Source organism: Caretta caretta, chromosome 3, assembly GCF_965140235.1.
Source record: "Caretta caretta isolate rCarCar2 chromosome 3, rCarCar1.hap1, whole genome shotgun sequence".
In the NCBI taxonomy this organism is placed as follows: domain Eukaryota; kingdom Metazoa; phylum Chordata; order Testudines; family Cheloniidae; genus Caretta; species Caretta caretta.
In genome coordinates, this window is record NC_134208.1 from 26997828 (window position 1) to 27014760 (window position 16933).

Sequence of the window (16933 nt, forward strand, 5' to 3'; positions counted from 1 at the left end):
CTTACTTTGTGGAAAAACTATGATTCACTGATTTGAGTTATTCTTAAAGAGTATTTATGCAGTTTAAGTACATTTTAAGTAATCACAGCTTTTTGGCCTAAGGATATCAGATTTTTGTATTTTGAAGATTAGTCTTGATTTAAAATTTAAAAAATAAAACCCAATGGGAATTCTAATATTATTCCAATGTTCGTTATGAACCTAAATGTGTTATGTTTAGAGCCCTACCAAATTCATGGATGTGAAAAACATGTCATGGACTATGAAATCTCGTCTCCTCTTGAAATCTGGCTGTGGTAGTGGGGGCTGCAGTTTTGCCACCCTTACTTCTGTGCTGCCTTCAGAACTGGGTGGCTGAAGAGTGGTTGCTGCTGGCCGGGTGGCCATCTCTGAAGGCAGCGCTGCTGCCAGCAACAGCGCAGAAGTCAGGGTGGGCCTCGTCTTCACAGCCTGCAATATTTTGAGAGGGTGTCCCAGCAAAAAAAGTCCAAGAACCCCTGATTTAGCAGACTCCCTTATCCAGGGTGGCTGACAAGCCCAGTAGTAGTACAGTACAATACTTTATATATTTACTGTATGAACACATCTGTGAAATTTGCTATTTATGCTGTGACCAACCCACAAAAAATGTGTGATTTCGCTGCGATTTAAGTAGATCTCTAGTTATGTTTCTTCAGGAGCAGATGATGATGGAGGAGTCAGTAAAACTGCACCTGGGCAAAAGCATGGAGATCACACTTCAGCAAGTGCTTAGCTTTACACACTTCAGTGGGACTGCTTATAGTGTGTAAAGTTAAGCACTTATATAAATCTTGATGATATCAAGACTTGTCTTTGTGGTATTGCTTAGCAGCAAACTATTTTTTTTTTTAAATTTCCATCCAAAACATGTGTGTGTTCAGTTTCAAATTTGCAGCTAACATAATTAATCTATTAGGAGGAAGAAGTGGCCCTTTTTGAAGCTTGAGCTTTTTGTTTATAAATGTGCATGCATATTGTTACACAAATGTCATCTAAATTTTATCTATATATAACACTATTAATAAAAATATTAATTACACTGTAGAAATTTATTCTTCTAGTTTTTAAGCCCCATCTATAAAAACAAATAAAAAAATAATCACCTCAAAACTTCTGTCTCTAGTGTGGGTCAATTCTGAGTTGTAAAATATTTTGAAATTGCAAGATGTTATCTTTTGAATTTTTTTAAATTAATCTTGTTGAGTTTCACTAAAGGTTTTATTCTGAAGTTTAACAATTAATGTGGTAGCAGAACTAAATTTGTACTGCAATTAAAAAACAAAAAGAGAAAGATAGAAATAATTGTCTTAATTCTGCTTTTGTGGTTAAAATACTTTAAAAAATTATTTATGCAAATATTAATCCTGGAATAATTTTTCAGATACATCTTAAATTCATTTTCTCCCAACATATTACAAGGAACCTTTATGTTCAGATGGCTTGGTCCCACAGAAAACTAAACACTTTTTTGGTTGAAGCTACTGTAACAAATTTACCCATCTTACTTTGCAGATATTTACTGAAAGCCTTCTATGTTCAAGCCATCTAGAAAATATACACCTAGCTGGGCAAATGATGCATTGCAGTGTTTGGTCAGTGGATCCACCAGTTAGTGTTGCCTCAAAAGGAAAACCACGATATAGAGTCAGCTATGAGAAAAGCATCAAACTGGTTTTGGCTGCTGGCAGAGAATACTTCAATTCTTCTACCAGTCTGACTGATAGCTGCATGGATTTGGCCAGGTATAGTAAAACACATTCTCTCTCTCTTCACCTTTTAATTCCTTTGTTTTAAATGTAGTAGATGATGAATTTTACTGAAAAAGAGCTTGGGCCAGATTCCCCTCTACATTCTGTGCCCTTGTGCAAAGCAAGTGGGGAAAAAAGGGCTGTAACCATAGCTTCTCTGAGGAGTCCCCTAGTTCCTTTGCAACAACTGGCTTAGTGGGGCATAGTTGGAAGGAAAGGGGTGTTGCTGGAGCATCTCTGCACTCCTGGCTGCTAGAATGGCTCCCTATGTCACATCTAGCATTACAAGGGATGCTATAAGCAAGACGGTAATGGAGAGAGTTTGTGGAGAAGAAGAATGCAATACCATTAAGTGTTTGGATTTTTTTTTTCTGAGTTTCTCCTTGATGAGATGGAGATCCGTGCATTTCATCTTCTGATTCAGCTTTGAAGATGTGAAAGTACACGAAGCTGTCTGGCTGGGATAAGTTGCTTTCTGTTGCACAGCTTCTCACCTCATTGATTCCTAATGGGCTAAACCTCCCCATCTATGGAGTTTGGAGACAGTTCAATGTTGTTGCAGGAGGCGCCAGGACTAAGCTCTGCCCTTCACCTCAGGCTACCAGCCTTTCTGCCTCTGGCAGTGTAACCAGGTGGCAGTTCATTTCTCCTGACCATTTGTTTTTTAAACTTTATTTTTATTTATTTTTGTGCAATTGCAACTTCTCTTCCTCCTCCTCCTCCCTACATTGGGTAAATAGCAATATGGTGGTTTCAACCCCCTGGATCTGCTGTTGCAGCGCCCCCCTGCCAGATCCTTCTGACAACACTAGGGCATGAAAGGGCTGTCCCACAAAGACTTGGATTAAATCTAAGTCGTGTTTTCTATGTGAGGGTCTGTGAAGGGGGAAGAATACGCTGCCTGTTGCCATATGGCCAGCCCTTGCAGTGCCAGGGCACAGGGCTCAGAGTTGGACTGGCATGTCAGGTCCCCACTCTGTTCCAATGAACAATGCTCCAACACAGGAAAGCCCAATAAGGAGCTTCTGAGTATATGGGAGAAAGTCTGGGGAGGAGGAAGAAGTTATCCAGCCAGCTCAGGAGGTAAATTGCGTAACAGAGCTGGATAGGAGGGGGAAAAAGCCTGGAAGGATCCAGAGTCTCCCCCGCTCCAGATACTGAAGTTGGTCTTCTGCTCCCTGGGGAAAGAAGCAGTGCTCCTACACAGCTCCCATTCCTCCCGCTGTGAACTGGGGGATTCTCATGATATTCAGGAGTAAGTCCTGCAAATCCCAGAGACTGAGTCCCAAAGAGGCAAAAGCAAGTATCCTTTGCAAGGAAAAGACTGATATTGTTAATGAACAAGTGGAGTGAAAGTCCTTTTCCCCCTGAGGAAGTGCTTGCTGTGGCTTTTCTCCTACACAGTCTCTCTAAGTGCTTTGTATCATGGATTGTGCCCCTCCCTCACCAGCAGCATGTCTGGGGATGCAGAAGAGCCAGTTCCTCCTGTGCATCCCTGCCTCAGACTGCAGCCTACTGCATGTGGAACCCTTCCAGGACCCTGGCTCTGAAAGGGAAAGGGGCTCAGAATTCAGGCAGCATCAGAATGGGAATTGAGCATTTTGACCATCAGCCATAGCCCCTTGATGTCCACGGAAAGGGGCGCAGACTCTGGAAGGTGGGGAGGTCTCTCTCTTTCTCCACCCATCCTCAGGCTCCACATGAAAGCCTCAGAAGCACGTCAAGCAGTCTGTGACCAGAACAGAGGCACATGAGGATTCCACTCTACACAAAGCTGCACCATCATGGGATTACTGGGTGGCAAGTGAGAAATATCTTCCCATGTTCAAACTGATCCTGATGGATTCAGTAAAACCCTGAGTGGTACTGGGTTACTCCTGCAGTACTTACTTGGGTGCTAGCCTGCCCGGGGCAGCAGGCAGGCTGCGTTTTAGGTTCCTGGGGACAGCTAACAAGCTGTTACATGAATGCCATGCCAGGATGTATCGTGTACTGCCTCTCCCCTACAAACAGCATGGGAAGAAATACCAGATATGGAGCAAAAGCAAAAAACGACAGGACTCTTACAGGACAGCATGTCAGTGGCTTGCAAGGAAACTAATATTAATACAGTACTATCCCTTTCAAGAATTATTAGATAGGTATTTTCCTATTAATGCCTCCTTTCAGAGCACATGATATCCAAATGAGGATGTCCGATTAAACTAAATGTTAAACCAAAATGTTTATATAAAAATGAAAGAAATTTCATATGTATTGGGAGCCTAAGGTTGGTGCAGCTGTAGGACCACCAGTGAAAGACAATTACACCTTCAGAAGGGAACTTCCTTCCAAATGACCCCATAGACCATAGAATTCATGACACTGCACAACGATTTAAAAGCCTTGCCTATAGCCATTCAAATCAAAAGGTTTTCATATATTTGGTAAGGAAAGCTTACTTGGCGGCAGGCAAGTGGATCATCATCTAGGGATATGATCCTTGCTTGGAATGAGCTGTCTTGGGTTCTGTCTTGGTCAAATTCTTGATGTGATTTGTGATGAACAATGGCTTCTACCTTGGTGGCTACACGGCAGTCATGTAATACCTGTGAATGGTCATCGCTCATCCTAATTGGATATCTTATGCTTCCAAATGAAGAACTGTCAGGGGAAACATTAGAGAAATTAGAAGCTGACGTTGCAGAGGCACCTCAACCCTTACTGTTGAAGCCAGCAGAGCAACCCATTGGTTGCTACTGAAACCAAGGGTACCAAAGAAGGGACTATTACCCTCGCAGAGGGAAAAATCTGGAGCAAGTTTCCAAAGAAACCTAGATAAATTTTCCTCCAACCCAACAAAATACTCTGACAAAGACAAAAACCATTTGTATAGAAGAGCTGACAACTCCTGTGCAAGAGTCTTCCTTCTGATTTACCCTCTGAATCTTGAATGGCTTGTGGTAGTCACAGCAAGACACAGGTTGCATGTTATACACTTATTCCCACGCATAGACAACATTCCAGTCAGTATTCCATCCAGAGAAACAGACCAGTTCATAAATGAACAGCTTCTGGAAAGGATTCATGGCTACCAATTCTTCAAAATCAAGGAGTTTTTTATCTCAGTGCAGAGAATTGCTGATCCAGAGATCAAACCAGACATGGATCTGGCCATAATTTTACCACAGTGGTAAATATTGTAGAGATTCAGAACTTCGTTACATCAGTCATTTCTCGAGGAGTCATCCAAAGGCTAGAATTGCTAGTGTTAGGTATCAGCTTTATCCCCTGAGTGGGTTTCTCAAAATGCACCTGCTGAAATGCCTTCTGAGGACATAGAACCATGCACTTGATGTAATGCAAAATTAGGCATTATTCTGAGATCACATCCAAATGCCTCTTTCTGGACAGGTAAGGACAAACAACACTCTTCAAGACAAAAAAGGTCGCTCTAGACCTTTACATACAAGTATATATGGAACACAAATTTCCAAAATCTTATAGTACACATTCTTTAGTTCATTTCAACCCTCATAAACATGTCAGTCTTTAAAAAGCCATATTGAATTGGACCAGTGCTCCATCATCTCTGGTATCCTGTCTGTGATAGTGAGAAAGAAACCATGTAGTGGGTTATTATGATACTTATAGAGGAAGTTTCCTCCTACCTCCCATTAGAAGTTGGCTTATGATTGAGGCATGAGTGTTTATATCCATTCCAAAATCAGGGAGTAGCAAGAAGTCAAAGCTTCTCTGTTACAATGTTAAAAATGTCCTGGACAGTGAAGAATCTGGTTCCTTTCAAGACAGTTCACCGAAAGGATACAAAAGGGGAAAGCTGAAGGCATCCTACCCCTCCACTGGATTTACTAGAGAGCTAAGGATCTCACATTGCACCTGAAGAAAATACCTGACCTCTTAAAGCTGGGGGATGCCTCTTTCATCTGGACCTGAAGCACCTACAGTTAACAACCTGGCCATCAGAAGAGAAGTTCAGCATGGATTGTCCATTAACTTCTGAAAAAAATTGGTATCCAGACAGAACTCAACCAGGATATTTCATTCATTGATCTGGTCAAATTTATGTTTCTGGTGTGAGGGGAAAGCTGTTTGTGCAGTGCCCAGCACAATCGGGCCCTGACCTTTAGATGGTGTTATAATACTAATAATCATAATACAAATAACCAGAATAATTACTTCAGCTTCAGTCACATCAACATACATTAAAAAAATGTAAAAAACAAACAACCCCTCCCCCCACTTATGTGCTTAAAATTAGGCATGTGTTCAGCATCTTGCACTTCCTATGTGACCAAGTCACTTGTCCTCTCCATGTTACCTGCACAATTTGGGGCTCCCACACCCATCCCTAGGCCCAGTGGCCCAGGGCTAACAGGACCTTCTCCCAGTGAAAGAGCCTTTGTCACACAGTAAATATTCTTAAACATGTACATGTATTTATTACCAATTAACAATCAACAGAATACACATGCCAAGCATCTAATGCTCAACTTTCCCAATAAAGCAGACAGAGTCTCCTAGTCAGGATCTGATCTCATCCGGGTCTCCAGCTTCTACACAACCTAATCATGCAGGGGTTAAAAAATCCTAGCAACTTTGGTCTTGAGCTGTATCCTGGAGTTAAGTTCCAATGAGCTTGTTCTCTGACCCTTATTATATAGTTAAAATGAGGATTTCTTTTATCTATGCCTTAATCAGTTATTTTACTAAAATTGTAGCTATGCAAAAAAACCCACTAACTGTACAGTGGTTCACATGCCTAAGACCACCTACTCATTAGCTTTTGTATTTTTCACAGTTAATAATAACTTCTCAAGGACTACTTATCTTTGTGCTTCATTAGTGGGATACACTTAGAACAGCAAAACCTCATATATTTTTTTTATCAGGAAGAAGCTACAGAAATTCAAGGTTAGCTTGTCCATTCTCTCCCTATTCTTATGACTTTGTGAATATATATCTAGCCGTATTCGTAATGCTGCAGCTGATACTTTTCTATCTATCTGCCTAAGTCAAGCCTGAATTCTCCTGACTCTGTAGTTTTGTGTTTTCAACTTACGGTGGCTGAGCATACAACATGACTGCGGGTTATGCTAAGTCCATACACAAGATGGCTGTGACTCAAGTCAAGTCCAGGGTCTTGTTGTACTCTATGCTTCAGTTTCTGATCTGTAAAGGGGAAGTAGTTATCCAACCTCTAATATTGGGTGTTCTGAGGTTTATCTCAGTGATTTTTGGAAAGTGCTGTGAGAGTCTTGAACAGAGGATATAAAAGTGTGTGTATCTGTTTTGTTTTGGTCAAGTAGCAATAGCTGCTGCTTACCATGCTGATCAACATTCTCTCATTGTTTCCTTGTTATCCTCATGTCCATATGACGCTGTCTCAGACTCTTTGTGGTGGGAGCCATCTCTTTGTTCTTTATTGGTACAGCCCTGATCTTCTGGATTCTACCACAATGCAAATAATAAGTAATCATTTTTCTCTTCAGTCTTTCAATTTCATCTCCTTTTCTTTCCTTCTTTATTTCCCTTATTTTCTTTTAGTGCAGCCTTGCTGTACTTCATCCCTTTCTTTTTAGGAACATTTTTTTTTTCTCTGAAAGAAATAGAGATGTCCCCGTCATCACAAGATAATTATATCTAATGTGAGAGATCATTTCACTGAAATGTTAAATATAATAGTGTTTTAATGGTTCTTGTCTATGAGGTACATGTAGATAGGTAAGAGAATCTGATGTCTCCTACTTTGAAAATAAATCATAGAAGAGTAAGGTTGGAAGAGACCTCAAGAGGTCATCTAGTCCAACCCCCTGCTCAAAGCAGGACCAACCCCAACTATGGCTTATACCTTGGCTTATCCTGAATATTAATTTTATATACAAATGACTTAATTTATCTGGTGTTTCCTTATTATTTAAGAATTTTCTATTCCATTTATGTTATTATTTAAGTATACATTAATTCAGACTAATTTCTTTCTTCCCCCGTAAGATAGAATCAACAAAACTTTTTTTTTTACTTAATTACATCTAAGTGGATGAACCAAAGTATGAGGAAAAAATTATTAAATAAGTTAGTGTTTTCTAAGGCACAGTATTCATGTTGGCCTATAAAAATAATTCTTTGTGCTCCTTATCAGTTTTTGCAGCGATCACAAAAAACAACTTTTAATTGCGTAATTCAGGTGCATTACAGTTGAACAGTTAATAGCTGATTTCACTTTCTTGATATTAGGAAGTTTTATTCTTTTTAGTGGAACACTTACTCTTACTGAGTGTATAGGTCAGCAAACCATGCATTTATTCTCATGAATAATTAGGGCCACCGCTAACTAATTGGGTTTTTCCATGAGTGAACTGGAAAAAAAGTTGTTAAAAGGGCCTGAAAATGCAGTTCTGATCACCACCCCCCCCCCCCCCGGCCTTTTCTCTATTTTAGAAGTGATAGACTGATGTTGGACACAGACTGGGGATACACTTTTGTAACCAAATAGACCAGGTTCATCCCTCTTGGTCAGAGATTGGTTTAGTATTAATAAATACAAACATCTTCTGTACATTTTTAAAACAGTTTACTTATTATTTCTATTGATGGAGTATAAATAATTACCTGTGCAGATACATATTTTGTGAAGTACTGAGTAGGAAAAGAAGCTAATGAATTTTGCATATTCAAGGTTTTTCCCTTAAAATTCTAGGGAAAGGTGGGAGTAAGCCAATAAATAACTCTGGGTGACTCATTGAGACTAACTTGGAAGTTAAATGATCAAATATGGCTTAAGACCCAGACTCTTGTCTGGTCCTTATATATAAGGACAGTCAAATAACCATAACAAAGAGTGGACTATTGGTATGCCTCTCTCTCTCTTTTCCAAACCCAATCAGAGACTGCGGGTGGCATAGAAGGACTTCTAGGGGAAGGCATTGTCTCTACATTTTAGTATGTGTGATGCACTCTCTCCAATCCCATACAGATTTTTTTTCTGTTACCCATGTGAGGGAGGAGGTGAACTTCTACATGTCGAGTGAAGACCTCCAGATACTTTGGTTTACGTCAATTTAGCTTTGGTTGTGTTCATATTCACCTGTTTGGGGGGAATTATACTTTTATGTTTGCCGCCATACTTTGATCGTAAATATTGATTTTTGTATAAATTTAGATTGTTTAAAACTAAAAAAGCATGCAGAGAAGACATTTCACAGAAGATACATTGATTTTTTTCAGTAATGTGAGCCTGGAACATCTATTTTGTCTGTTTGTCCCACTAAGATCTCTACACTTTCTTCAGCACTGACTTATATACATGGAGTATATACCTTGATTTAATCCTTAAGGCCATTGTCCTCCTCCTTCAGATTCCTCCTCTGGACTCACTTTGGTTGTGTCCCTTCCCTGAAACAGCCCAGCAACTATGGCTAAATTGTGTAGCATTTGAAGACATCAGATTTTATTTACCACAAAAGACAATGAGTTGGAACAGTTGGGAGCCATCAAATTGTGCAGTGCCTAGCCTGTGCAATATTGAGTTAGCTGTCCCTTCCCCCTTTTTGATCATGTTAATATTGAGCTTTGGATCAGATTATAAACTCTTTGGGGCAGGGCCCAGGTCTGTCTATTTGAAGACTTTAAATTGAACCATAGGGTTTGTGCTGACTTTTGCACCCCCACACCATAATGACTAGACTGGTACATTCTTAAAATAGATTGATTGATTGTCACATTTCTGAGATACCAAGGTTACTAGATACCCTGCAGAAATATCGATGGATTCCTGCTAAAACATATGTATAACTATTTGTTAGAATATTGCCATTTACATATGCATTCAGTAATCTAAGTGCACATGCTGTATCTAATTATTAAAAGCTCTTCAATGGGGATTTATGTGCCTGTAGAGAAGGCAGAATGTGGCAGATTAAATCTGCCATGTGTATATGACAGTGACCGTTCCCCATGCTAACTAGTAACGGATAGTTAAGCAGTGTTTTCCTCTGCAGAAAGTAGTAATGATGATCAGACGTAAGCTATGGCCACACTTTAACCGCTACAGCGGCACAACCATGTCACTGTAGCACTTCGGATGGGAGGGTTCTCCCACCACTGTAGTTGATCTGTCTCCCCAAGAGAAGGTAGCTATGTCAATGGAAGAATTCTTCTGTTGACCTAGCACTGTCTATACTGGAGTTAGTAACTATGTTCCTCAGGGGTATGGATTTTTCACATACCTAAGCAATGCAGCTGGATCGACTTAACCGTTTACTGTAGACCTAAGTCACAATTGAAAGGGTTTGTTCCAATTAAATTCTAAATGGTTATGCTTGTAGTCTGAATAGTTACATAGGTGGACACAAGCGTGTGACTTGGGCCAGATTTTCAGAAGTGTTCAACACACAACAGCTCCCATTAGGCACCTAAGGTCATCAGATTTTCAAAAGTGCCCAGCTCTCTTTGAGAACGGAGGGAGCTAAAGGGTAGCAAGCACTTCTGAAAATCTAGGCCCACTTGTATGTGCTGAATCTTCTTGAAAATCTGACTCTTCAGTTATTAACAAAGCTAGCTTACATCTATCACAACTGCATCGCTTTTAACCTGATACCTACTTTCTCTCTCAGATTATATATACCAAATATTCTATATATATGAAGATGTCCACATGACAAATTGCATAAGCATATGATAGAATACACAGGTTCTTATGAAGTGATGCCTCCTTCACTGTGCACCATATAAGATGAAAGGTTGTTTTAAAGACAAAAATCATTTTTGATGCATTTTACTACTTGAGAAATAGTATCTGGTCATGCATAAAACACTTATTCATAGTTGGTACATCAGCAAATTTTAATCTATCATTTCTGTTCATTCAGGATTTTTATTTATTTATTTATTAATTAACACAGATTGCTGGATGAACTGCCTGGAGTCCCTGGAAGAGTTGCGTTTGTGTAGTTTTTCCTCTAGCTTTTTGGCGTTGTGTGCTATTTTTGGCAAAGCTTAAAAGCAACAGTGGTGCATGGAAGTTTGCCCCTATGCTCCATTAAATTTTTCAATAAATGTAAATGTCTCAGTGTCTCTGTTTCATTAAATGTGCTCGAGTATTAGAAGTCCTAAGTTTTTCCTAATTTAGGTGTTTAGTGTCTTAATTTAGGTCATGAGTATCACGGGTCACCCAGCTAAGATATTTGGTAACTCGTATGTGCTTCTGAGTGTCGCAGAGCATTGGTCAGCTAACGGTGAAATCATGTAAAACTCTGTCACATGATGCAGTTTCTTTTAAAAATTTGACAGTCCAAAAGTGTAATAAATCACTGTTGTTTTGCACTTTTCAGGCAAATATAAAAAGTTATATATATTATAAATAACTTGTATGAAGTTTGTAATGTTCTTTTTCTGTTTATTTAGATGCTGTTTACAACTTATTGTAGACTGCCCCAGTGCTATCCAAGAGGAGCTAGATCTCATTCGTGCTCTTAGCTATCTTGAAGAATTTGGTCTGAGAATCTTGCCATTACAAGGTACAATGTATTACTTATGTCCCTGATGTGATGGCTTGGTGGAACATGAGCCACAGTTCATTAGCTGAAAATTGTCTATAGCTTTAACATGAGTAAGCCCAGTGAAGTTAATAAGACTCCATCTGTACATACATTTTACTCTTGTGCATAAGTGTTTTGCTGCATAAGAGTCTTAATATGCCTTTTGTTTGTAAAAACACTTTGGGGATCCTTTGAGAGGGAAAGACACTGTTTAAATGTAATCTATTTTCATGAAACTATTTTGAAAAAGTGAGCAGCTTGATCATCATTGATGTTCATTACTGTCATAAATATAAAGGGAAGGGTAACCACCTTTCTGTATAGAAAACTATAAAATCCCTCCTGGCCAGAGGTGTCAAGTTTCCTTCCCCACTCTGAACGCTAGGGTACAGATGTGGGGACCTGCATGAAAAACCTCCTAAGCTTATCTTTACCAGCTTAGGTCAAAACTTCCCCAAGGTACAAAATATTCCACCCTTTGTCCTTGGATTGGCCGCTACCACCACCAAACAAATACTGGTTACTGGGGGAGAGCTGTTTGGAAACGTCTTTCCCCAAAAAATACTTCCCAAAACCTTGCACCCCACTTCCTGGACAAGGTTTGGTAAAAAGCCTCACCAATTTGCCTAGGTGACTACAGACCCAGACCCTTGGATCTTAAGAACAATGAAAAAACATTCAGTTTTCTTACAAGAAGACTTTTAATAGAAATAGAAGTAAATAGAAGTAAAGAAATCCCCTCTGTAAAATCAGGATGGAAGATACCTTACAGGGTAATTGGATTCAAAACATAGAGAACCCCTCTAGGCAAAACCTTAAGTTACAAAAAAGATACACAGACAGAAATAGTTATTCTATTCAGCACAACTCTTTTCTCAGCCATTTAAAGAAATTATAATCTAACACGTACCTAGCTAGATTACTTACTAAAAGTTCTAAGACTCCATTCCTGGTCTATCCCCGGCAGAAACAGCATATAGACAGACAGAGACCCTTTGTTTCTCTCCCTCCTCCCAGCTTTTGAAAGTATCTTGTCTCCTCATTGGTCATTTTGGTCAGGTGCCAGCGAGGTTACCTTTAGCTTCTTAACCCTTTACAGGTGAGAGGAGTTTTCCTCTGGCCAGGAGGGATTTTAAAGGGGTTTATCCTTCCCTTTATATTTATGACAAGAGGCAAAACCCTTTCACCTGTAAAGGGCTAAGAAGCTAAGATAACCTCGCTGTCACTTGACCAAAATGACGAATGAGGAGATAAGATACTTTCAAAGCTGGGGGTGGGTGGGTGTGGGCGGCAAAGGGTCTGTCTGTCTGTGTGATGCTTTTGCCAGGAACAGATCAGGAATGCTCTTCAGAACTCCTGTAAAAAGTTAGTAAGCAATCTAGCTAGAAATGCGTTAGATTTTCTTTTGTTTAATGGCTGGTAAAATAGCTGTGCTGAATGCAATGTGTATTCCTGTTTCTGTGTCTTTTTGTAACTTAAGGTTTTGCTTAGAGGGATTCTCTGTTTTGAATTTGATTACCCTGTAAGGTATTTACCATCCTGATTTTACAGAGGGGATTCTTTTACTTTTTCTTTAATTAAAATTCTCTTTTAAGAACCTGATTGTTTGTTTTTTCATTGTTCTTAAGATCCAAGGGTTTGGGTCTGTGTTTGCCTATGCAAATTGGTGAGGATTTTTATCAAGCCTTCCCCAGGAAAGGGGGTGTAGGGCTTGGGGGGAAGACGTCTCCAAGTGGGCTCTTTCCCTGTTCTTTGTTTAACACGCTTGGTGGTGGCAGCATAGGGTTCAAGGACAAGGCAAAGTTTGTACCTTGAGGAAGTTTTTAACCTAAGATGGTAAGAATAAGCTTAGGGGGTCATGCAGGTCCCCACATCTGTACCCTAGAGTTCAGAGTGGGGAAGGAATCTTGACAATTACCCACCACTCCCACTAACTGCAGTGGAAAGTACACCTCTGAAATGGTGCCCAGAATATTCATACAACATAATTACCTTGAAAACAATCTTTGAGAGAGTCTTTTTTTTTTTTTTTTTTTTTTTATCTGCAGGAAGTTGTTGTTGAAAAAAGAATAAGTTTCTTTCTTTAGCAGATTGCTGTATGGCTTCGTATATTCCTGTAAAACAAATTGACAATTGAGGTCAACATTTGCAGTAGATTTCCTTTTGGAGAACTCCTGATTTAAAATTGTAAATAGTTTTTTTGTGTTTCCCATTTTTTTAAAGTGGTGTGGAATTCGTTTTGTTTTTCCATTGCAAATATTTTTGTAAAAGCTAAATGAAACAGATATATTTCCATAGGAAAAGCATAAGAACTTTTGCCGGAAGCAGGGCACGAGCAACAGTGGATGGATCACTTGATGATGACCTGTTCTGTTCATTTCATCTGGGGCACCTGGCACTGGCCACTGTTGGCAGACAGGATACTGGGCTAGATGGACCTTTGGTCTGACCCAGTAGGGCCATTCTTATGTTCTAATTTCCTGTGGCACAGGGTTGAAGGATAAAAAGCCTAGTTGCAAAACATTTCTGTATTCTGCAGTTGAATTATTCTTCTTCAAGGTGAATTGATTTATTTTGTTCAGATTATAAATGACCTTGGAGTGATATGCATGGTTCTTTCATGCCTGTTTCACTTACTAAAACAGAGTCATTACAAAAAATACAGTTTTAATATCACCTGTAACATATCCAATTTGCCATAATTACTGTATGTGAAATGAAGCCTGTCATTTTTAATGGTACTGCTTTATCCTTCTCTCTTCAAAATCTTTCAGATAAATTCATCTAGTAAAGGAATAAAAATCTGTTTTAAAGTTTTCATATAGCTGCAAGAAGTTTATCCAAGGTAGATGTTATTGTACAGTAATTTAAATATTTTAAAGATGACATTTAAATAACATTAAGAGTGAAACACTATTTAGTGCATAAAAGGAAGGAAAGAATTAAAGTTGTGGGTTTACATTCTTTGTGTACTCTGTGCTTGGGAACTGCAGTGCACTTTCTCAGAACCGTGGAGGGAGGAACGAACACACACACATACACCACACCCCATCTCTCTCCCCCTTTCCCACCTGATCCTGTGTAGTATCATCTTGCTCAGTAGGATGTTAGGATGCTCTCACAACCTTTCTCAGGATTTCTCTGTGGGTATGAGCCTAACCTTTAGAGTTACTTTACTTATACTGACAAGTTTCAGAGTAGCAGCCGTGTTAGTCTGTATCCGCAAAAAGAAAAGGAGTACTTGTGGCACCATAGAGACTAACAAATTTATTTGAGCATAAGCTTTCGTGAGCTACAGCTCACTTCATCTTATACTGTTTTGTCTTTTAATTTCATTAGCTTGGCTTTTCTTTATCCTAACTCCGACTCTTGTGTTCCCCCGCCCCGCTTTTTTGCAACCAACTGAACAGTAATCTCTAGTTAATTGCCAAAATGTGTATGAGGCTCGCAGTATATTCTATATATATTAAAATAGTTTATTATATTTGTACTTCTGGATATCCTCTTCCTCCTCAAATAGTCTTATCAAATTTTATTTCCTCTCTTCATAATTTATATAAGATCTTCTTGAGACAATGGCTCCTGACTCTGCTTTCATCCACAAAGATTTCTTTAGTTTTTCACCTCTTTTCTTTTTCCTCTGTGCCTCTTCAGTTTACTTTCTTCTCCTTTTTTTCATTATTAGTTTCCCGTTGCATCTTCTTTTCTTTTAATTCCTTTCTCAGTCTTTGTTTTCTATTCCCACTAATCTTTCATGTCCACCTTTGCTTGCCCATAGTCTTTTGACTGAGTTTAGGTGACCTTGAAATAATGAAAACTAACTAAATTGATCAAGTCCTGAAAGGTCACATTTGGGACCATCTTAGCCCTTCAAGAGTTTGATAGATGATTTTTAGTGTTGCATGATGCCATTGATTGAAAAAAATCTTAAATGCAAGACCCAGCGTCTAATACTAGCTTGCAAAATACGCATGAAACTTTACCATCCCAGTTGCAACATTGTCTTTCATCATTGTCCTCATGATGATGCTAAAAAATAATATATTAGTTGCCTGATTATTTTGTTTGTTTGTTTGTTTTTTAAATATGGGGGTAAGTGAGCTAGTAGAATTTTGTAAGGCTCTATTAATGCAATGTTAAGGTACCCCAAAGGAAACACATACTAGGAGCAGAAGTAGTAAATGATTTTGTAGTATAGAAGCTGCCTGAACAGCATTCCAGCATCATGTGCCAAGAAATACTCTTTCCAGCCTACCTGCCCTGGAGCATGGCTCAAATGTTTAAGAACATTTACAGATACCCTTGTTGTGTATATAAAATGGTAACTTTAAGACATTATTTAGTTTGATTATCCATCCATCCAGGCGTACCACAAATTTGGGCCAAATAAAAGTGTGGGGGATTTTTAATCCCACCTATCCTTTGTTAGAATATTCATCCACCACCTATCGCTGTAGTAGGTGAGTGTGCCTCATGAATCATAAAATCATAGAATATCAGGGTTGGAAGGGACCTCAGGAGGTCATCTGGTTCAACCCCCTGCTCAAAGCAGGACCAAAACAAACTAAATCATCCCAGCCAGGGCTTTGTCAAGACAGGCCTTAAAAACCTCTTAAGGATGGAGATTCCACCACCTCACTAGGCAACCCATTCCAATATTTCACCACCCTCCTAGTGAAATAGTTTTTCCTAATATCCAACCTAGAGCTCCCCCACTGCAACTTGAGACCATTGTTCCTTGTTCTGTCATCTGCCACCACTGAGAACAGCCGAGCTCCATCCTCTTTGGAACCCCCCTTCAGGTAGTTTAAAGCTCCCCCTCACTCTTCTCTTCTGCAGACTAAATAAGCCCAGTTCCCTCAGCCTCTCCTCATAAGTCATGTGGCTCAGCCCCCTAATCATTTTTGCTGCCCTCCACTGGACTCTTTCCAATTTGTCCACATCCTTTTTGTAGTGGGGGGGCCCAAAACTGAACACAATACTCCAGATGAGTTTACTTTAAAGAAGAAAAAAATATCTCTACCTTCCTTCCATGCCAGCAAGAAGTAGTATTGGAGCCTATGTCTGTTTTCCCTTCCCCTTTAATGAATCCATTTCTACATTATTTGAGTATGGCTATGCAGTGAGGATTGAGAGCCACTGAGAGGAGGACTGAGAGCTTGCAAAGTTGCTGCCTTGACTCTTGAGCTGATCTGGCCAGTATTAAGTCTTTCACTTTAACGAGCTATACACTTCACCCCTGTTTTTTATCTTCTTAGTCTCCAGAAGGCTGACACAAGACTGCACCTGCAAAATATGTTCAGTTGCTGAGTCCTTGTTATGTATATAAAATGTAAAAATAACCTTGTTTAATGTATTCGTATGAGAAACAGAATTGCCCATCTGAATTAATGGCTTTAAAAAATTAATGACATGATTATGAAGCTTTTAGGACTTTTAAATATTATATGTGAAAATTGCTTTTTTACTCTTTTACGGTAAAGGGCCAAGTTCAAACATTAAGTTCTTAATTTGGGTTTTTTTTTTTTTATTTGAAAGGGTGCTGTTTACAGTGTTTTAATCTTAAAATGGGACTCCTTGTATCTTTTAAACTTTTTTTGGTTTCCATTTAGATTCAGGATGTGA

General features: G+C 39.2%; 1 protein-coding gene across 1 annotated transcript in view; it reads left to right on the forward strand.

The window, feature by feature from the left end:
• NBAS (NBAS subunit of NRZ tethering complex) overlaps positions 1-16933 on the forward strand; it is a 408512-nt gene that overhangs the window by 145912 nt on the left and 245667 nt on the right. The window contains exons 30-31 of the mRNA XM_048845538.2: positions 1534-1763; positions 11175-11287. Of these exons, the coding sequence (XP_048701495.2) occupies positions 1534-1763; positions 11175-11287 (343 nt within the window). The remainder of the gene's footprint in view (positions 1-1533; positions 1764-11174; positions 11288-16933) is intronic.